At 40.6% G+C, this 22,369-nt stretch overlaps 2 protein-coding genes across 4 annotated transcripts; one reads left to right on the plus strand and one right to left on the minus strand.

The window, feature by feature from the left end:
- Positions 1-1,796: 1,796 nt before the first annotated feature.
- ap4m1 (adaptor related protein complex 4 subunit mu 1) lies at positions 1,797-18,435 on the minus strand. Of its 2 annotated transcripts, none has more exons than XM_069143969.1 (16): positions 18,110-18,435; positions 17,549-17,607; positions 17,325-17,410; positions 16,993-17,099; positions 16,540-16,636; positions 16,171-16,281; positions 15,925-16,002; positions 15,774-15,836; positions 15,414-15,480; positions 15,031-15,084; positions 13,880-13,986; positions 13,285-13,376; positions 13,008-13,052; positions 12,613-12,663; positions 2,754-2,871; positions 1,797-2,163 (listed from the first exon to the last, which is right to left on the minus strand). In XM_069143969.1, the coding sequence occupies exons 2-16, from the start codon at positions 17,604-17,606 to the stop codon at positions 1,972-1,974; spliced, it is 1,326 nt and encodes a 441-aa protein (XP_069000070.1). In that variant the 5' UTR covers position 17,607; positions 18,110-18,435; the 3' UTR covers positions 1,797-1,971. The 2 variants fall into 2 exon arrangements, with proteins under 2 accessions (XP_069000070.1, XP_069000069.1); XM_069143968.1 differs by having other exon boundaries at positions 17,549-17,610.
- A 239-nt stretch (positions 18,436-18,674) lies between these two features.
- Positions 18,675-22,265, plus strand: rbmx2 (RNA binding motif protein X-linked 2). 2 transcript variants are annotated; one of them, XM_069143971.1, is made up of 6 exons: positions 18,675-18,776; positions 19,625-19,740; positions 20,509-20,560; positions 20,632-20,761; positions 21,169-21,352; positions 21,434-22,265. In XM_069143971.1, exons 1-6 carry the CDS (start codon positions 18,772-18,774, stop codon positions 21,835-21,837), a joined length of 891 nt encoding a protein of 296 aa, XP_069000072.1. In that variant the 5' UTR covers positions 18,675-18,771; the 3' UTR covers positions 21,838-22,265. The 2 variants fall into 2 exon arrangements, with proteins under 2 accessions (XP_069000072.1, XP_069000071.1); XM_069143970.1 differs by lacking the exon at positions 18,675-18,776 and adding an exon at positions 19,066-19,204.
- Positions 22,266-22,369: the final 104 nt, after the last annotated feature.

Here is a 22,369-nt window from a genome sequence, read left to right on the forward strand (position 1 = left end):
GTGTGTGCGCGCGTGTCTGTTTGTGTGTGTGCGCTGCGCGCGCGTGTGTGCGTGCGTGTGTGTGTGTGTGTGTGAGTGTGTGTGTGTGTCTGTTTGTGTGTGTGTGTGTTTGTGTGTGTCTGTGTGTGTGTGTGTGTGAGTGTGTGTGTTTGTGTGTGTCTGTTTGTGTGTGTGTGTGTCTGTTTGTGTGTGTGTGTCTGTTTGTGTGTGTGTGTGTCTGTTTGTGTGTGTGTGTTTGTGTGTCTGTTTGTTTGTGTGTGTGTCTGTTTGTGTGTGTGTGTTTGTGTGTGTGTCTGTTTGTGTGTGTGTGTTTGTGTGTGTCTGTTTGTTTGTGTGTGTGTCTGTTTGTGTGTGTGTGTGTCTGTTTGTGTGTGTCTGTTTGTTTGTGTGTGTGTCTGTTTGTGTGTGTGTGTCTGTTTGTGTGTGTGTGTGTCTGTTTGTGTCTGTTTGTTTGTGTGTGTGTCTGTTTGTGTGTGTGTGTGTTTGTGTGTGTCTGTTTGTTTGTGTGTGTGTCTGTTTGTGTGTGTGTGTGTTTGTGTGTGTCTGTTTGTTTGTGTGTGTGTCTGTTTGTGTCTGTTTGTTTGTGTGTGTGTCTGTTTGTGTCTGTTTGTTTGTGTGTGTGTCTGTTTGTGTGTGTCTGTTTGTTTGTGTGTGTGTCTGTTTGTATGTGTGTGTGTCTGTGTGTGTCTGTTTGTGTGTGTGTGTGTCTGTTTGTGTCTGTTTGTTTGTGTGTGTGTCTGTTTGTGTGTGTCTGTTTGTTTGTGTGTGTGTCTGTTTGTATGTGTGTGTGTCTGTTTGTGTGTGTGTGTGTGTGTCTGTTTGTGTGTGTCTGTCTGTTTGTGTGTGTGTGTTTGTGTGTGTCTGTTTGTTTGTGTGTGTGTGTGTCTGTTTGTTTGTGTGTGTGTGTGTGTGTTTGTGTGTGTCTGTTTGTGTGTGCGCAGCGTCTGCAGATCACTCTGTTGTGTAACAGAGTATGCGGCAACATGACAACACGAAATGTTAAAGATACATGATTCATCTTCCAAAGTTCAAATCAACTCAAAGTGGATTATTTACCAGAAACCCTCGGGGCCCCTCACCAGCAGGGGGCCCCTCACCAGCAGGGGGCCCCGAGGGCCCCTCACCAGCAGGGGGCCCCTCACCAGCAGGGGGCCCCTCACCAGCAGGGGGCCCCGAGGGCCCCTCACCAGCAGGGGGCCCCGAGGGCCCCTCACCAGCAGGGGGCCCCTCACCAGCAGGGGGCTTTTTGTTTTTTTAAAGATTTGTAAAAAACAAATGTACAGACATGAGTCTGATATTTATTAATGAGTCTGATATTTAGGAATATGAAATGTGCTGAAAGTATTACACCAACACTTCCTGCTGCTCTGTAGTGATCAGCTTTTTGAACCAAAATTAAACTGACAGGAAGTGCAGAGTTGACCTCCCGCCAGACCTGCAGCCGGTTTCTACAACCTTTCTCTCTCCAGGATATTTTCCTTCAGCTGCTTCCTGTCTCTGTGATCAGGGTGGAGTCATTCTCACTGCCTGCATCTTCATCATCTTCATCATTGAAACCAGCGAGCGTCCTGCTCAGAGGAGACGGCAGGTTTCCACAGCAGAGCAGTGAGGTGAACTTTTAAAACCAAACAATAACAGAATCAGAAGTCCTGAAACAGAAGAGGAACTGATCGCTGAGCAGAAGTCATCCCGCTAACTCATCACTTCGAAGTGACTTTATTCTCAACAACATTTGAGATCTCAGAGCTGAAGCTGCTCATATGATAAATATTCCAAACAGAAAACATGACATCACATCAGTAGGAAATGTGTCCTGACATTTATTTACAAACAATCACAAGAAGGCAGCTCAATGTAAACAAAACAACATCCACAGGTACTTTATTCTGAAAGGACAAACTGCGCAGTCAGGTGTCCCACGTTGCTGCATGCTGAAACTCAGGCGTCTCCGATCCGGACGTTAATAAAAGCTCATATCCGGAGGGTGTAGGAGTCCGAGTGGGTGACGTATCGGACCCAGCGCTGCGACGGGCCGGGCTGGACGGGCGTCAGACGCAGGAAGCGGATCTGCAGCCCCGTGGCGGTGAACTTGGGCAGCTCGAAGCTCAGACCGACCGGGCCAACCTCCAGCATGGAGGCTGAACTGAGACCGGGGACCTCCAGCTGGAACCAGAACCACAAGAGAGGGGATGTCCAACTTTTTTAGTTTTTTGTGATCAAAAATATTAGATATTTCGGCTGCAGAGTTTAAAGGTTTTTCTTCCTGTAAACTTGTGGGATTCTTCAAAAACAGCTGGTTGAGGATTCAAATTGAATAATTTTGTCTGATTAAAATCAGGCTGCACATTACAGGAAGACACAAAGGCTACATCTGCTGTCAAAATAAGAGCTTTAAATGCTTTTTAAAACAAAGTTGAGTCTTTTACAGCTGGAAGTGTTGAGAAAACACATTAACATGTTCCTCATTCCCATCATTAGACCACATTTCCCACAAACCCCGTCACTTCCTGTTGTGTGGTTTGTTTTGATGAGCTGCTGAGTTTTACTTTTGTTGCTGAAGCAGGTTTTATTTTGAAAGGTTCATTTGGTACTTTCAGCAGAACTTCTAGTGAAGACGTGTTGTGTAAGATGCTGCAGGTTACAGGATGTTTGTGTGTAACTGCGGTATGAAATGTTAGAAACGTGGCTGACATGTTCATGACCGTAGAAACAGGAAGTCCTGAGTGTGTGTGTTGAAGACGACGCTGAGTCACCTTGAAGAGGGCGGACAGCTGCGTCCCTCCGGTGAAGCGCGGGATCGTCCACACGACGGCTCGGTTCTGAGGCTGCAGCTCGGCGCTCTGATCCGGACTGCTGAGCTCCTGAGACAGACTGAACCGACAGATACAGATACAGATATATAGATGTAGATACAGATACAGATATATAGATGTAGATATAGATATAGATAGATACAGATATATAGATGTAGATACAGATATAGATATAGATAGATACAGATATATAGATGTAGATACAGATATAGATATAGATAGATACAGATATATAGATGTAGATACAGATATAGATATAGATAGATACAGATATATAGATGTAGATACAGATATAGATATAGATAGATACAGATATATAGATGTAGATACAGATACAGATATAGATAGATACAGATATATAGATGTAGATATAGATATAGATAGATACAGATATATAGATGTAGATACAGATATAGATATAGATAGATACAGATATATAGATGTAGATACAGATACAGATATAGATAGATACAGATATATAGATGTAGATATAGATATAGATAGATACAGATATATAGATGTAGATACAGATACAGATATAGATATAGATAGATACAGATATATAGATGTAGATATAGATATAGATATAGATAGATACAGATATATAGATGTAGATACAGATACAGATATAGATATAGATATAGATAGATACAGATATATAGATGTAGATATAGATATAGATAGATACAGATATATAGATGTAGATACAGATATAGATATAGATAGATACAGATATATAGATGTAGATACAGATACAGATATAGATATAGATAGATACAGATATATAGATGTAGATACAGATATAGATATAGATAGATACAGATATATAGATGTAGATACAGATATAGATATAGATAGATACAGATATATAGATGTAGATACAGATATAGATATAGATAGATACAGATATATAGATGTAGATACAGATACAGATATAGATATAGATATAGATATAGATAGATACAGATATATAGATGTAGATACAGATACAGATATAGATATAGATAGATACAGATATATAGATGTAGATATAGATATAGATATAGATAGATACAGATATATAGATGTAGATACAGATACAGATATAGATATAGATAGATACAGATATATAGATGTAGATATAGATATAGATAGATACAGATATATAGATGTAGATACAGATATAGATATAGATAGATACAGATATATAGATGTAGATACAGATACAGATATAGATACAGATATATAGATGTAGATACAGATATAGATATAGATAGATACAGATATATAGATGTAGATACAGATATAGATAGATACAGATATATAGATGTAGATACAGATACAGATATAGATATAGATATAGATAGATACAGATATATAGATGTAGATATAGATATAGATAGATACAGATATATAGATGTAGATACAGATATAGATATAGATAGATACAGATATATAGATGTAGATATAGATATAGATATAGATAGATACAGATATATAGATGTAGATACAGATACAGATATAGATATAGATAGATACAGATATATAGATGTAGATATAGATATAGATAGATACAGATATATAGATGTAGATACAGATACAGATATAGATATTGATAGATACAGATATATAGATGTAGATATAGATAGATACAGATATATAGATGTGATGTAGATACAGATATAGATATAGATATAGATACAGATATATAGATGTAGATACAGATACAGATATAGATAGATACAGATATATAGATATAGATATAGATAGATACAGATATATAGATGTAGATACAGATACAGATATAGATATAGATAGATACAGATATATAGATGTAGATACAGATATAGATATAGATAGATACAGATATATAGATGTAGATACAGATATAGATATAGATAGATACAGATATATAGATGTAGATACAGATATAGATATAGATAGATACAGATATATAGATGTAGATACAGATACAGATATAGATATAGATATAGATAGATACAGATATATAGATGTAGATATAGATATAGATATAGATAGATACAGATATATAGATGTAGATACAGATACAGATATAGATATAGATAGATACAGATATATAGATGTAGATATAGATATAGATAGATACAGATATATAGATGTAGATACAGATATAGATATAGATAGATACAGATATATAGATGTAGATACAGATACAGATATAGATATAGATAGATACAGATATATAGATGTAGATACAGATATAGATATAGATAGATACAGATATATAGATGTAGATACAGATATAGATATAGATAGATACAGATATATAGATGTAGATACAGATATAGATATAGATAGATACAGATATATAGATGTAGATACAGATACAGATATAGATATAGATATAGATAGATACAGATATATAGATGTAGATATAGATATAGATAGATACAGATATATAGATGTAGATACAGATACAGATATAGATATAGATAGATACAGATATATAGATGTAGATATAGATATAGATAGATACAGATATATAGATGTAGATACAGATACAGATATAGATATAGATAGATACAGATATATAGATGTAGATATAGATATAGATAGATACAGATATATAGATGTAGATACAGATATAGATATAGATAGATACAGATATATAGATGTAGATACAGATACAGATATAGATATAGATATAGATAGATACAGATATATAGATGTAGATATAGATATAGATAGATACAGATATATAGATGTAGATACAGATATAGATAGATACAGATATATAGATGTAGATACAGATACAGATATAGATATAGATATAGATAGATACAGATATATAGATGTAGATATAGATATAGATAGATACAGATATATAGATGTAGATACAGATATAGATATAGATAGATACAGATATATAGATGTAGATATAGATATAGATATAGATAGATACAGATATATAGATGTAGATACAGATACAGATATAGATATAGATAGATACAGATATATAGATGTAGATATAGATATAGATAGATACAGATATATAGATGTAGATACAGATACAGATATAGATATTGATAGATACAGATATATAGATGTAGATATAGATAGATACAGATATATAGATGTGATGTAGATACAGATATAGATATAGATATAGATATAGATACAGATATATAGATGTAGATACAGATACAGATATAGATAGATACAGATATATAGATATAGATATAGATAGATACAGATATATAGTTGTAGATACAGATATAGATATAGATAGATACAGATATATAGATGTAGATACAGATATAGATATAGATAGATACAGATATATAGATGTAGATGTAGATACAGATGTAGATATAGATATAGATAGATACAGATATATAGATGTAGATACAGATACAGATATAGATAGATACAGATATATAGATGTAGATACAGATATAGATATAGATAGATACAGATATATGGATGTAGATACAGATACAGATGTAGATATAGATAGATACAGATATATAGATGTAGATACAGATGTAGATGTAGATATAGATACAGATATATATATATATATATAGATATAGATACAGATGTAGATATATACATAGATACAGATACAGATATAGATATAGATACAGATGTAGATATAGATAGATACAGATACAGTATATAGATGTAGATACAGATATAGATGTAGATATAGATAGATACAGATATAGATGTAGATATAGATAGATACAGATATATAGATGTAGATACAGATGTAGATAGAGATACAGATATAGATATATATATATATATATAGATACAGATGTAGATATAGATAGATACAGATATATAGATATAGATATATAGATGTAGATACAGATACAGATGTAGATATAGATATAGATGTAGATATAGATAGATACAGATAGATACAGATATATAGATGTAGATACAGATGTAGATATAGATACAAATGTAGATATAGATAGATACAGATGTAGATATAGATAGATACAGATATATACATGTAGATACAGATACAGATGTAGATATAGATAGATACAGATATAGATATATAGATATAGATACAGATGTAGATATAGATAGATACAGATATATAGATGTAGATACAGATACAGATATAGATATAGATAGATACAGATATATAGATGTAGATATAGATATAGATAGATACAGATATATAGATGTAGATACAGATGTAGATATAGATATAGATAGATACAGATATATGGATGTAGATACAGATACAGATATAGATAGATACAGATATATAGATGTAGATACAGATGTAGATATAGATACAGATATAGATATATATATAGATATAGATGCAGATGTAGATATATACATAGATACAGATACAGATATAGATATAGATACAGATGCAGATATAGATAGATACAGATATATAGATGTAGATACAGATACAGATGTAGATATAGATAGATACAGATATATAGATGTAGATACAGATATAGATATAGATGTAGATATAGATAGATACAGATATAGATGTAGATATAGATACAGATATATAGATGTAGATACAGATATAGACATAGATGTAGATATAGATAGATACAGATATAGATGTAGATATAGATAGATACAGATATATAGATGTAGATACAGATGTAGATAGAGATACAGATATAGATATATATATAGATAGATACAGATGTAGATATAGATAGATACAGATATATAGATGTAGATAAATAGATATAGATATATAGATGTAGATACAGATACAGATGTAGATATAGATGTACATATAGATGTAGATATAGATAGATACAGATATATAGATGTAGATACAGATGTAGATATAGATACAAATGTAGATATAGATAGATACAGATGTAGATATAGATAGATACAGATATATACATGTAGATACAGATACAGATGTAGATATAGATAGATACAGATATAGATACAGATGTAGATATAGATAGATACAGATATATAGATGTAGATATATAGATATAGATATATAGATGTAGATACAGATACAGATACAGATGTAGATATAGATGTAGATATAGATGTAGATATATAGATAGATACAGATATAGATATAGATACAGATGTAGATATAGATAGATACAGATATATAGATGTAGATACAGATATATAGATGTAGATACAGATGTAGATATAGATAGATACAGATGTAGATATAGATACAGATGTAGATATAGATAGATGTAGAAATAGATAGATACAGATATATAGATGTAGATAGATAGATGCAGATATAGATAGATACAGATGTAGATAGAAATAGATATAGATACAGATGTAGATATAGATACAGATGTAGATACAGATACATATGTAGATATAGATACAGATATAGATAGATACCGATGTAGATATAGATAGAAATAGATACAGATGTAGATATAGATACAGATGTAGATATAGATGTAGATATAGATATAGATACAGATGTAGATGTAGATATAGATACAGATATAGATAGATACAGATGTAGATATAGATATAGATATAGATATACAGTGCCTTGCACAAGTATTGAACCCCTCTTGGCGTATTTCTTTTTTTGTTGCCTTACAACCTGGAATTAAAATTTATTTATTTATTTATTTTTTTTGGGGGGGGGGGGGGTTGTATCATTTGATTTACACAACATGCCTACCACTTTGAAGATGCAAAATATGTTTTATTGTGAAACAAACAAGAAATAAGACAAAAAAACAGAAAACTTGAGCGTGCATAACTATTCACCCCCCCCCCCCCCCTTTGTAGAGCCCCCTTTTGCAGCAATTACAGCTGCAAGTCTCTTGGGGTATGTATCTATAAGCTTGGCACATCTAGCCACTGGGATTTTTGCCCATTCTTCAAGGCAAAACTGCTCCAGCTCCTTCAAGTTGGATGGGTTCCGCTGGTGTACAGCAATCTTTAAGTCATACCACAGATTCTCAATTGGATTGAGGTCTGGGCTTTGACTAGGCCATTCCAAGACATTTAAATGTTTCCCCTTAAACCACTCGAGTGTTGCTTTAGCAGTGTGCTTAGGGTCATTGTCCTGCTGGAAGGTGAACCTCCGTCCCAGTCTCAAATCTCTGGAAGACTGAAACAGGTTTCCCTCAAGAATTTCCCTGTATTTAGCGCCATCCATCATTCCTTCAATTCTGACCAGTTTCCCAGTCCCTGCTGATGAAAAACATCCCCACAGCATGATGCTGCCACCACCATGCTTCACTGTGGGGATGGTGCTCTCGGGGTGATGAGAGGTGTTGGGTTTGCGCCAGACATAGCGTTTTCCTTGATGGCCAAAAAGCTCAATTTTAGTCTCATCTGACCAGAGTACCTTCTTCCATATGTTTGGGGAGTCTCCCACATGCCTTTTGGCGAACACCAAACGTGTTTGCTTATTTTTTTTTTTTTTAAGCAATGGCTTTTTTCTGGCCACTCTTCCGTAAAGCCCAGCTCTGTGGAGTGTACGGCTTAAAGTGGTCCTATGGACAGAAACTCCAATCTCCGCTGTGGAGCTTTGCAGCTCCTTCAGGGTTATCTTTGGTCTCTTTGTTGCCTCTCTGATTAATGCCCTCCTTGCCTGGTCCGTGAGTTTTGGTGGGCGGCCCTCTCTTGCCAGGTTTGTTGTGGTGCCATATTCTTTCCATTTTTTAATAATGGCTTTAATGGTGCTCCGTGGGATGTTCAAAGTTTTGGATATTTTTTTATAACCCAACCCTGATCTGTACTTCTCCACAACTTTGTCCCTGACCTGTTTGGAGAGCTCCTTGGTCTTCATGGTGCCCCTTGCTTGGTGGTGTTGTAGACTGTGGGGCCTTTCAGAACAGGTGTATATACAGTGGGTACGGAAAGTATTCAGACCCCTTTACATTTTTCACTCTTTGTTTCATTGCAGCCATTTGCTAAAATCAAAAAAGTTCATTTTATTTCTCATTAATGTACACTAAGCACCCCATGTTGACAGAAAAAAACAGAAATGTAGAAATTTGTGCAAATTTATTAAAAAAGAAAAACTGAAATATCACATGGTCATAAGTATTCAGACCCTTTGCTCAGTATTGAGTAGAAGCACCCTTTTGAGCTAGTACAGCCATGAGTCTTCTCGGGAATGATGCAACAAGCTTTTCACACCTGGATTTGGGGATCCTCTGCCATTCTTCCTTGCAGATCCTCTCCAGTTCCGTCAGGTTGGATGGTGAACGTTGGTGGACAGCCATTTTCAGGTCTCTCCAGAGATGCTCAATTGGGTTTAGGTCAGGGCTCTGGCTGGGCCAGTCAAGAATGGTCACAGAGTTGTTCCGAAGCCACTCCTTTGTTATTTTAGCTGTGTGCTTTGGGTCATTGTCTTGTTGGAAGGTGAACCTTCGGCCCAGTCTGAGGTCCAGAGCACTCTGGAAGAGGTTTTCTTCCAGGATATCTCTGTACTTGGCCGCATTCATCTTTCCTTCAATTGCAACCGGTCGTCCTGTCCCTGCAGCTGAAAAACACCCCCATAGCATGATGCTGCCACCACCATGTTTCACTGTTGGGATTGTATTGGGCAGGTGATGAGCAGTGCCTGGTTTTCTCCACACATACCGCTTAGAATTAACGCCAAAAAGTTCAATCTTGGTCTCATCAGACCAGAGAATCTTATTTCTCATAGTCTGGGAGTCCTTCATGTGTTTTTTGGCAAACTCTATGCGGGCTTTCATATGTCTTGCACTGAGGAGAGGCTTCCGTCGGGCCACTCTGCCATAAAGCCCCGACTGGTGGAGGGCTGCAGTGATAGTTGACTTTGTGGAACTTTCTCCCATCTCCCTACTGCATCTCTGGAGCTCAGCCACAGTGATCTTTGGGTTCTTCTTTACCTCTCTCATCAAGGCTCTTCTCCCACGATTGCTCAGTTTGGCTGGACGGCCAGGTCTAGGAAGAGTTCTGGTCGTCCCAAACTTCTTCCATTTAAGGATTATGGAGGCCACTGTGCTCTTAGGAACCTTGAGTGCTGCAGAAATTATTTTGTAACCTTGGCCAGATCTGTGCCTTGCCACAATTCTGTCTCTGAGCTCCTTGGACAGTTCCTTCGACCTCATGATTCTCATTTGCTCTGACATGCACTGTGAGCTGTAAGGTCTTATATAGACAGGTGTGTGCCTTTCCTAATCAAGTCCAATCAGTTTAATTAAACACAGCTGGACTCCGATGAAGGAGTAGAACCATCTCAAGGAGGATCAGAAGAAATGGACAGCATGTGAGTTAAATATGAGTGTCACAGCAAAGGGTCTGAATACTTATGACCATGTGATATTTCAGTTTTTCTTTTTTAATAAATTTGCACAAATTTCTACATTTCTGTTTTTTTCTGTCAAGATGGGGTGCTGAGTGTACATTAATGAGAAATAAAATGAACTTTTTTGATTTTAGCAAATGGCTGCAATGAAACAAAGAGTGAAAAATGTAAAGGGGTCTGAATACTTTCTGTACCCACTGTATATACTGAGATCATGTGACACTTAGATTGCACACAGGTGGACTTTACTTAACTAATTACGTGACTTCTGAAGGTAGTTGGTTGCACCAGATCTTATTTAGAGGCTTAATAGCAAAGGGGGTGAATACATATGCACGCACCACTTTTCCGTGATTTATTTTTTAGAATTTTTTTGAAACAAGTTATTTTTTTTCATTTCACTTCACCAATTTGGACTATTTTGTGTATGTCCATTACATGAAATCCAAATAAAGATCAATTTTAATTCCAAGTTGTAAGGCAACAAAATAGGAAAAACGCCAAGGGGGGGTCAATACTTTTGCAAGGCATGGTAGATACAGATGTAGATATAGATAGATACAGATGTAGATAGATACAGATACAGATGTAGATGTAGATAGATATAGATACAGACGTAGATATAGATAGATATAGATACAGATGTAGATGTAGATACAGATGTAGATATAGATACAGATGTAGATATAGATAGATGTAGATACAGATGTAGATATAGATAGATATAGATGTAGATGTAGCTATAGATACAGATGTAGATATCGATAGATATATATGTAGATACATATATCTATATATATATATAGATGTAGATATAGATAGATATAGATACACATGTAGATATATATAGATGTAGATATAGATACAGATGTAGATGTAGATAGATGTAGATATAGATACAGATGTAGATGTTGATGTAGATGTAGATATAGATAGATATAGATGTAGATGTAGATATGATACAGATGTAGATATAGATAGATATAGATACAGATGTAGATATAGATAGATATAGATGTAGATGTAGATATGATACAGATGTAGATATAGATAGATATAGATACAGATGTAGATATAGATATAGATGTAGATATAGATAGATGTACTTCACACTCCTCACACAGGTGAGAGGCAGCAGGTGACCTGTGAGGCGTTCAGGGTCGTCGGGGTTCACGTGTCCCTGCTCTACAGAGATGAGGAGCAGAGACGCTCTCAGACAGGATTTGAAAGATGTGATAGATTTGATAGATAATCCTGACGAAGCTTTCAGCTGATGAACCTTCATGTTCCACCACACTGATCTCAACACCGAGGACACCGAGGACACCGTGAACACCGTGGACACCGTAAACACCGAGGACACCGTGGACACAGAGGACACCGTGAACACCGAGGACACCGTGAACACCGAGGACACCATGAACACAGAGGACACCGAGGACACAGAGGACACCGTGAACACAGAGGACACCGAGGACACAGAAGACACCATGAACGGGTCGGAGCGGGTCAGACAAACACAACATTTGAATGGGAGCGTCTCACCTCACAGAGCCTTTAGGGACAGGAACTGTGGTGCTCACGTTGATGGCAGCGCTGCACACACACACATACACACACACACACACACACACACACAATGACATAATCATCATCATCATTACTGCACTGACAACAACAATAACATCATCACCATCATTATTTTATTCATCCTCATCATCCCTGTCATCCACTAATCCTAAGGACGGACGGAAGGAAGGAATGAAGGAAGGAAGGAATGAAGGAAGTAAGGAAGGACAGTTGACTTCACGTGAACAGAAATATTCTCAGTAAAATTGTAAACAGTTGAAACGGGTTCTAAAACTAAACAAAAGTCTGTAAATAAAGTAAATAAAGTCTGATGAGATGATTTAACTCCTGCAGATGAAATAAGGACCGACCTCTTTGGTGGCAGATCACAGCGCAGCTTCATGTACATGAGCAGCCTGCAGACAGGAAAAACATCAGCTGAGTCATGTTCTGATCACGATACTGATCAATAATACATAAATTAACTTCATACAGAACTTTTCTAAACAAATTCACACGAGTTTTATCTTGAAAAATCATCCACTAACATTAGACAGAGAAATAACTAATAAAGAAGTGAGTTTCAAAGCAAAAGGAGAAGAGGAGCAGTGAGGCTGCTGTGTGGTGACGTGTCGAATGTCCTCTCACCGTCCTCCGCTGTCCCTCTCCACCGTCGGGAAGAGACGGAAAGGAGGCGCTGAAGGAAGGTCGTCACTCAGCTGGTACTGCATCACTGTTTGCTGCAACACGAGGTGAGGAGGAGGAGGAGGAGGGTGAGGAGGTGGAGGAGAGATAAGATGAGATAAAATGAGATTAGATGAGGGGAGAGGAGATGAGATAGGGTGAGGTAGGGTGAGGTAGAGTGAGGTAGGGTGAGGTGGTAGGGTGAGGTAGGGTTAGATAGGGTGAGGTAGGGTGAGGTAGGGTTAGATAGGGTGAGATAGGGTGAGGTAGGGTGAGGTGGGGTGAGGTGGTAGGGTTAGATAGGGTGAGGTAGGGTGAGGTGGTAGGGTTAGATAGGGTGAGGTGGTAGGGTTAGATAGGGTGAGGTAGGGTGAGGTGGTAGGGTTAGATAGGGTGAGGTGGTAGGGTTAGATAGGGTGAGGTGGTAGGGTTAGATAGGGTGAGGTAGGGTGAGGTAGGGTGAGGTAGGGTGAGATAGGGTGAGGTAGGGTGAGGTAGGGTGAGGTAGGGTGAGATAGGGTGAGGTAGGGTGAGATAGGGTGAGGTGGGGTGAGGTCACCTCTCCCTGACTGGGACACAGTCGGAGGATGCGGTTGCTGTCGAACTCGTCCAGTCGGACTGCCTGGTGGAAGCTGCACTCATCAACCCTCACAGCTGCTCCATAACCTGGAGGAGGACAAAGACATGAGACATGAGGACTCGTTCTGCAGGGACCTTTGACACCTGATGCAAAGATTTGTTTACATATATGTGTAGCTGTGTGTGTGGCTGTGTGTAGTGTTGTGTGTAGATGTGTGTAGATGTGTGTAGTTGGGTGTAAGTGTGTGTAAGTGTGTGTAGGTGTGTGTAGGTGTGTGTAAGTGTGTGTGTGTGCAGTTGTGTGTAGATGTGTGTAAGTGTGTGTAAGTGTGTGCAGTTGTGTGTAGATGTGTGTAGGTGTGTGTAGGTGTGTGGTTGTGTGTAAGTGTGTGTAGGTGTGTGTAGGTGTGTGTAGTTGTGTGTAGGTGTGTGTAGGTGTGTGTAGTTGTGTGTAGTTGTGTGTAAGTGTGTGTAGGTGTGTGTAAGTGTGTGTAGTTGTGTGTAGTTGTGTGTAGGTGTGTGTAGGTGTGTGTAAGTGTGTGTAGTTGTGTGTAGTTGTGTGTAGGTGTGTGTAGTTGTGTGTAGGTGTGTGTAGGTGTGTGTAGGTGTGTGTAGTTGTGTGTAGTTGTGTGTAGGTGTGTGTAGGTGTGTGTAGTTGTGTGTAGGTGTGTGTAGTTGTGTGTAGTTGTGTGTAAGTGTGTGTAGGTGTGTGTAGGTGTGTGGTTGTGTGTAGGTGTGTGTAGGTGTGTGTAAGTGTGTGTAGTTGTGTGTAAGTGTGTGTAGGTGTGTGTAAGTGTGTGTAGTTGTGTGTAGTTGTGTGTAGGTGTGTGTAGGTGTGTGTAAGTGTGTGTAGTTGTGTGTAGTTGTGTGTAGGTGTGTGTAGTTGTGTGTAGGTGTGTGTAGGTGTGTGTAGGTGTGTGTAGTTGTGTGTAGTTGTGTGTAGGTGTGTGTAGGTGTGTGTAGTTGTGTGTAGGTGTGTGTAGTTGTGTGTAGTTGTGTGTAAGTGTGTGTAGGTGTGTGTAGGTGTGTGTAAGTGTGTGTAGTTGTGTGTAGTTGTGTGTAGGTGTGTGTAGTTGTGTGTAGTTGTGTGTAGTTGTGTGTAGGTGTGTGTAGGTGTGTACTTGTGTGTACCTCTCAGCTGAGACTTTCCGATGCTGAACTCTTCGTTCAGTCCGATCCGCATCTCTGAAGGATGACAGCTGTTAGAGACACTTCAGACATGTCTGGACCTGCGAGGACCAGACTGATCCAACAGGTCTAGGTCTAGTCCAGGTCTAGTGCAGTTCCAGTTCCAGGTCCAGGTCAGGTCCAGGTCCAGTCCAGTTCCAGTTCAGATTCCAGTTCCAGGTCAGGTCCAGGTCCAGGTCTGGTCCAGTTCCAGTTCCAGGTCAGGTCAGGTCAGGTCAGGTCAGGTCAGGTCAGGTCAGGTCAGGTCAGGTCCAGGTCCAGTGCAGGTCCAGGTTTCAGGACCATGGAGACTCTTCCTGTTTTCTTTGGGAGGTTTTAAATCTCACCTGAGCAGCTCGGCATGTAACACTTCACTCTGATCTCTCCTTCCACATCAGCCTTCATCACAAGTCCCTGTAGGACAGACCACAACTTTATTCTGCTATTGGACTCTGGAGGACCGGGTTCTAATAAACCAGGAGGACCGGTTCTAATAAACCAAGAGGACCGGTTCTAATAAAACAGGAGGACCGGTTCTAATAAAACAGGAGGACTGGTTCTAATAAAACAGGAGGACCGGGTTGTAATAAAACAGGAGGACCGGTTCTAATAAAACAGGAGGACCAGTTCTAATAAAACAGGAGAACCAGAACCAGAATCCTCCTCGGTAACATGTCTGTTATGGAGCCGTCATGCTGATGACTCACGTTGGAGCCAATGACCACCGACATCCTCTCGATCACGTCCACAAATATCTCGCTCCGCCCTCCCTGGAAAAAACACACGGGGAGTCAGACTATTTACTGGAATGGGTCCCGCTGGGATCAGACTATTTACTACTAATAAATAGAGTGTTACCTGCTCTCTGCTGGACTGGATCGGTCTGCTGGCTGCAGAACTCGGAGCCACTTTACTCTGCTGGGTCTCTGCTCCGAACTGACAACAACAACAACAACAACATTAGAGTAAACATAAACAGCAGCAGTCCACTTCTACAGGAACACAGTCACATCTGCATGAGGAGCATTGTTCTGTTCACACAGCAGGAACTACAGTCAGGTCAGGGTGTTGTTGTTGGTGTTGTTGTTGTTTGTGTCTCTGTACCAGTCCCACGTTGCTGAGGTCAAACAGGCTGAACGGTCGGGACGAAACAGCTTCAGTCTGGATGAAGTTCTTCAGGACGTCAGAGGATGTCGTCTGGATGTAACCGTAGTCCTGCAAAGGCAGACAGACAGACAGATAAACAGACAGACAGTGAGATAAACAGACAGACAGTGAGATAAACAGACAGACAGACAGACAGACAGAGATATAAACAATGAGACTAACAAGAAGCTAATATCTGGTTGATCGATGATGTTTGACACAATTATGATAATTATTATGTTTAATCAGATACAATTCTGTGTTCCCGCCACTAAAACACTGATCCAATACCATCAGCTGTCACGAGGGGGCAGCAGGGAGACTCACCACCACTTCGTCCAGCAGCTCGTAAATGAGGGCAAAGTTCATCTGCACCGACTTCTCCGACAGGCTACCACAGTAATCTTTAACCAGAGCTGTCAGCCTGGAACACAGGTGATGTCACAGATCCAACAGAACCGTCACAGATCCAACAGAAAGTAGAAGGTTCTGGATTACAGCTATCAGAGGAGGCTGATATCAGCCCAGTGGAACCAGAACCAGTACATTCATCTGATCTGTCACTGGTGAACACGTTACTGGTGAACACGTTACTGGTGCACACGTTACTGGTGAACACGTTACTGGTGCACACGTTACTGGTGAACATGTTACTGGTGCACATGTTACTGGTGCACATGTTACTGGTGCACATGTTACTCGAGAACACTTTAATCGCGGACACGTTACTTGAGAACATGTGAACACGGAGGATCTTTCAGGTTCCCGAAGACCACCGACCTGTTCAGGAACTCGATGGCAGTGAACGGTGAAGCGTCGGCCGTCGTCGCGGCGACCCAGTAGAGTCCTCCCTGCCGGACGTGGACGAAGTGAAGATCTTTGTGACTCTGAACACAACACAGGACAGACGATGCGTTTGAGGTCCTGCTGTCGTCCAGGAGAACTGTTACCGTTAACGGTCATGCATGAAAGTAAATCACAAGTTTCTCAGTTTCAAACTACGAAAGACGTTAAATATGAGGAATTTAGAAAATAAATGTAAAACTGAGTTCAGAGACAGTGAAACTGCAGGTGAACGACGACGAACACACACACGGATATCGTAGGGTTACCATGACGACCGGAGGCTGGTCTCCGGTCAGTGCTGTGACCTTCTCGTAGAAAACGCTGACGACGTCACCGCCTGCTTCTCCGCGGACTGACGCCGAGGTCAAGGTTGACTTTCATACAGACGAGAACAGAGACAAACAGGAAGTGAAACAGAACTGGCAGGATTTTTTCTTCTGCAGAAACAAAACGGGTGTGAGCAGAGTGTGTTGGAGCTCTGAGAAGATACAGTCTTTGGAGAGGAGGTGGTCGCCCTTCGACGACAGGATGAACACCTGAGAGATCATCCTGCTGAAACACAAGAAGAGACGGTTGAGTGGTTGAAACGTCACTGCAGTCCACTGTATGGTGTTTCATAGTCAATCACTATTTAAGATCAACATGCTCTGTTTTTTAGTTTGGGAACAGCTTCCATCAAAGTCCACTCAAATGTCATATGAACGCCAGTCCTTCATCCTGCAGTCACCATGGTAACTGCAGTTTATCAGCTTCACTTCCCGGAGATGTTCCAGCTGAGATTAGGACAGTGGCATCACTTTAAATCGCTTTAAAACCAGCTGTGATCAGCAAAGTCTCCTTCATCTAATGCCGAATTTATTTCCAGTTGCAGTCAAATCACAGGAATTATTGAACGTGTCTTTAACACGCTAACTGGACGTGAAAACTAGCAAAAATACTTTAAATGGACTGAAATTGTGAGCGAGTTCAGCCTCCAAGTCTGAGCAGAGAAATGAGCATTTAACGCACATATAATGAAGCTGTCATCGATAACAATCACGTCTTTACTTACCTGCAGGAGGAGAGCAGTACAACGGATGCAAAGCACTGAAAGTGTTGGTCTATTTTTCTATTTTGTTACAAAAGCCATGAAAGTAAGTTGAAGCAAATTTAGTTGTAATGGTAGCATGGCTAACTCGGCTAACTGGACGTTAAAATGAGCTAATTTAGCACATTTAAACTTTTAAGGCAGAAAAAATTAGGACGAGCTGCTCATCATTGACCAAGGGAAATGAACTCAAAGGGTTAGAAGCTTTAATTAAAAGTACATAGTTTGTTAATAATTTGATCTACCGGCCTCCGTAACTGACAGGCTCGTGTTTACAACCCGGGTCAGTAGTGAGCTGGTGACGTCACAGCGCCGCCTGCTGGCCGGGCGGTGACGTCACAGCGCCGCCTGCTGGCCGGGCGGTAACGTTTCTGTACTCAACGGAAATACAGAAGATTTTACACACTAATTAGCTGCTAAACAGCTCTGCGGTCATTCTGTTAATATACAGCTGCATACATATTAATAACGTCACCCGTTTAGCTGTATAGTCACGTCAATGAGCGTGTAGTAACGACATCCAAACATTAGGCGGCAGAAGAGGCGGGAAGTCAAACGGAAGTGATTAACGTCGTGAGGGCGACAGTTTCCGCCACAGCATCGGTGTCTGTTCCAACTTGTTCATCATGAAGTAAGTAAATCTTCTCGGATTAAACGAGTCACGTGGGTTTATGTTGACTGATCGGAATTTATTCGTTTTCTGATGTACGCTAACATGCTAGCTGGTGCTAGCAGCCTCTGACAGTTTAACTGTTTTCTTTTATCGGCCAGTCGACGTCGTTCATTAATCATGAACTCTGACGTCAGTGTGAACACGGAGCAGCTGTTGACACCGATCAGAGTACATTTACATTAAAATTATTGCTTTCCTGCTTCGCGGCCACTTTAAACGGAAGAGCCTCGTTTTTCTGTCCGTTTCCGGCGGATTCAGTTTAAAACTGCAGAAGAAGTCTTCAATCTTTACGTTTCACCGGAGATGTTCAGTTTTAGTCTTCCGACACACACAAAACCTAAAACAGCGTTCTGCCTCCACAAGTCTGAAACAAACTCCCAGAAAATGTCTGTTGTTTTCCATCGAAGCCTTTTTAATACTTCCTCATGTTTCTCTTATTTATTCCAGAAAGGAGGAACTACGTTGTAGAAATATAAACCATGTTTGTGACCCGTGGCGTCCCTCAGGGTTCAACACTCGGGCCGCTTTGTTTTAACTTGTAAATACTTCCTCTCTGCTGAATCTTCCAGAACTCGTAACGGCTTCGCTGATGAGACAGATTTACGTGAACACACGTCGAACTGGACGGAACAAAACATTCTGAGTTAAATAATAAAGCAGCTCAAGAATGAAACCCTGAATATCTCGTAATTAAATGATACCGTAGGTTCCGGGAGGGAACCGGGTCCCTTTATACAGAACTGTATGTGTTGATAAACTGCAGAGGAACATCGGTTCTGATGAAACGTTCCGTCGTGTGTTTTCAGTCCGCTGACGAAGGTGAAGTTGATCAACGAGCTGAACGAGCGCGAGGCCGACCTCGGGATCAACGACTCGGTTTCCTGGCACACCGAGTACAAAGAGAGCGCCTGGATCTTCATCGGTGAGTTTGACTGACTGACCGGGTTCCACCGGGTTCTACTGAAGGTTCCATCAGAATGCGGAGGAGGAGTCCAGCAGGTCTACCTGTTAGTACCATCTGACCTCTGCAGCTCATCCAGAATACAGCAGCTCCACTTTAACCTCCTAGATTCACTCACACTACTCCGCTCCTCCTCCTCCACTCCTCCTCCTCTTCTTCCTCTTCTTCCTCCTCCTCCACCCCTCCTCCTCCTCCTCTTCCTCCTCCTCCACTCCTCCTCCTCCTCTTCTTCCTCTTCCTCCTCCTCCCTCTCCTCTTCCTCCTCCTCCACTCCTCCTCCTCCTCTTCTTCCTCTTCCTCCTCCTCCCTCTCCTCTTCCTCCTCCTCCTCCTCCTCCTCTTCCTCTTCCTCCTCCTCCCTCTCCTCTTCCTCCTCCTCCTCCTCTTCCTCTTCCTCCTCCTCCCTCTCCTCTTCCTCCTCCTCCACTCCTCCTCCCTCTCCTCTTCCTCCTCCTCCCTCTCCTCTTCCTCCTCCTCCACTCCTCCTCCCTCTCCTCTTCCTCCTCCTCCACTCCTCCTCTTCTTCCTCTTCCTCCTCCTATGTGACTTCTTTCTAACAAAAAGAAAAAAGTGTTAATAAAGAATACGTAGCGATCTTGAAACCTCGGCGACGGTGGTACAGATAAAGAACTGAACACCAGGTCCGTCCACAGACGATGGAAAACTAAAACTACCGTCCGGAGAGTCGAGTCGGTACTTCGTCCGTCTGACCGCTGTTTGTCTCCTGCAGGAGGTTTTCCGTACGAGCTGACCGAAGGCGACCTCATCTGCGTCTTCTCCCAGTACGTAATGTTATCGTCGCTCATTAAAAACACGTCAGACATACGTACGAACAATCTTTATTTCACGTCAGGTACGGAGAGATCGTCAACATCAACCTGGTGAGAGACAAGAAGACGGGAAAGTCCAAAGGATTTTGCTTCGTCTGCTACGAAGACCAGAGGAGTACTGTCCTCGCTGTGGACAACTTCAATGGCATCAAGGTGAGACGACACGCAACACTGCCCCCTACAGGCAGAGTCAGGAACTACAGGAACACTGTCCTCTACAGGCAGAGACAGGAACTACAGGAACACTGTCCTCTACAGGCAGAGACAGGAACTACAGGAACACTGTCCTCTACAGGCAGAGACAGGAACTACAGGAACACTGTCCTCTACAGGCAGAGTCAGGAACTACAGGAACACTGTCCTCTACAGGCAGAGACAGGAACTACAGGAACACTGTCCTCTACAGGCAGAGACAGGAACTACAGGAACACTGTCCTCTACAGGCAGAGACAGGAACTACAGGAACACTGTCCTCTACAGGCAGAGACAGGACCTACAGATTAATTTAATTTCCGATATTTCCTTGAGTGATTCGTAGTTTGTTTTCTTTTTCCCGTCAGATTAAAGGTCGGACGATTCGAGTGGACCACGTTAAAGACTACCGTCCGCCCAAAGACCACGAGGACATCGACGATGTCACGAAGCATCTGAGGGAGGACGGCTGCGCTCCTAAACCTCTCGACTCCTCCTCTTCCTCAGAGGAAGACGAGCAGTACACCATACCGATGAAGAAGCCCAAAAAAGGTGAGGTCACTTCCTGTTGTCTTACATCACACCTGAGGCCAGATGAGATGGACCTTTTATTTTACGTCTCTTTGATCTCAGACAAGAAAGAGAAGAAGAAGAAGAAGAAAGAGAAGAAAGAGAAGAAGGAAAAGAAGAAGGCTGAGAAGGAGAGGAGTAGCCGGGCGGCCTCTTCCTCACCTCCTCCTCCTCCTGCCGCTGCCTTTAGGGTCAAAGAGGAGAAGGAGGACACCGCCTACGACAAGTACAACCAGAGGGGGGCGCCGCCTGGAGGACAGCACAACGGACAGAGGGCGAGAGACAATGAGAGACTCCGGGGAGAGGAGGAGAGGAGACGAGAGACGGACAGGGATGAAGACAGGAGGAGGAATCAGGACAGGGAGATGGACAGGAGGAGAGAGACGGGCAGAGAGACAGACAGACAACACAGCGATAGAAGACGAGAGATGGACAGACGGAGAGACAGAGACTATGATGGGAGATAAAAAAACGACAGAAGAAGAGACGAGAGACAGACGAAGAAGACGGGGACCGGAGACATTTTTATACAATAAATGTTGAAATTAAAATATAAATATAAAAGCTGAGATAAAAAATAACAGATAATTAAATCAATAAATAAAAGGTATTGATTGATATTTTTTGTTTTAATTTCAGCTAATATTATTTTTACGTATCATTCCAGCGTTATGAATTAGTTGTTGTTTTTGTCGCCCCCAGGTGGCAGCAGCCGTCATTACACAACACGGTTTAATTTGTTGCAGTGAAACTGGATTTTGGTCATTTTCTGACTTTTACATAAATGTTTCGTGCGACTTCGTTGAGGCTACATTTGGTATTTTTCCTCGATGAAGCCTGACTTTTATTAAGTTTGTAGTTTCAATGAGTTTTCTAATAAAAATCATGAAACGTCTTCACATGTGACATCATTGTTTATTATTTAAAAATGAACCGAAACTAAAATGTCAGAATAATTAACAACTTATCAGTTACAAATACGTCAAACTACACGTCTAA

This window comes from Embiotoca jacksoni, unplaced genomic scaffold (assembly GCF_022577435.1).
Source record: "Embiotoca jacksoni isolate LCO1_2020_lvr unplaced genomic scaffold, fEmbJac1.0.p SCAF_118, whole genome shotgun sequence".
NCBI classification, from domain to species: Eukaryota; Metazoa; Chordata; class Actinopteri; family Embiotocidae; genus Embiotoca; species Embiotoca jacksoni.

Coding starts and splice junctions, on each gene's coding strand:
- ap4m1 (XM_069143969.1), bottom strand. CDS start 17,606: ATGATCTCTCAGGTGTTCATCCTGTCGTCGAAGGGCGACCACCTCCTC. Junction 16,282..16,539: donor AGCTGCTGGACGAAGTGGTG/GTGAGTCTCCCT, acceptor CTGCCTTTGCAG/GACTACGGTTACATCCAGAC. Junction 15,481..15,773: donor CGGTGGTCATTGGCTCCAAC/GTGAGTCATCAG, acceptor TCTGTCCTACAG/GGACTTGTGATGAAGGCTGA.
- rbmx2 (XM_069143970.1), top strand. CDS start 19,122: ATGTTCAGTTTTAGTCTTCCGACACACACAAAACCTAAAACAGCGTTC. Junction 19,741..20,508: donor GAGCGCCTGGATCTTCATCG/GTGAGTTTGACT, acceptor TGTCTCCTGCAG/GAGGTTTTCCGTACGAGCTG. Junction 20,561..20,631: donor CTCATCTGCGTCTTCTCCCA/GTACGTAATGTT, acceptor ATTTCACGTCAG/GTACGGAGAGATCGTCAACA.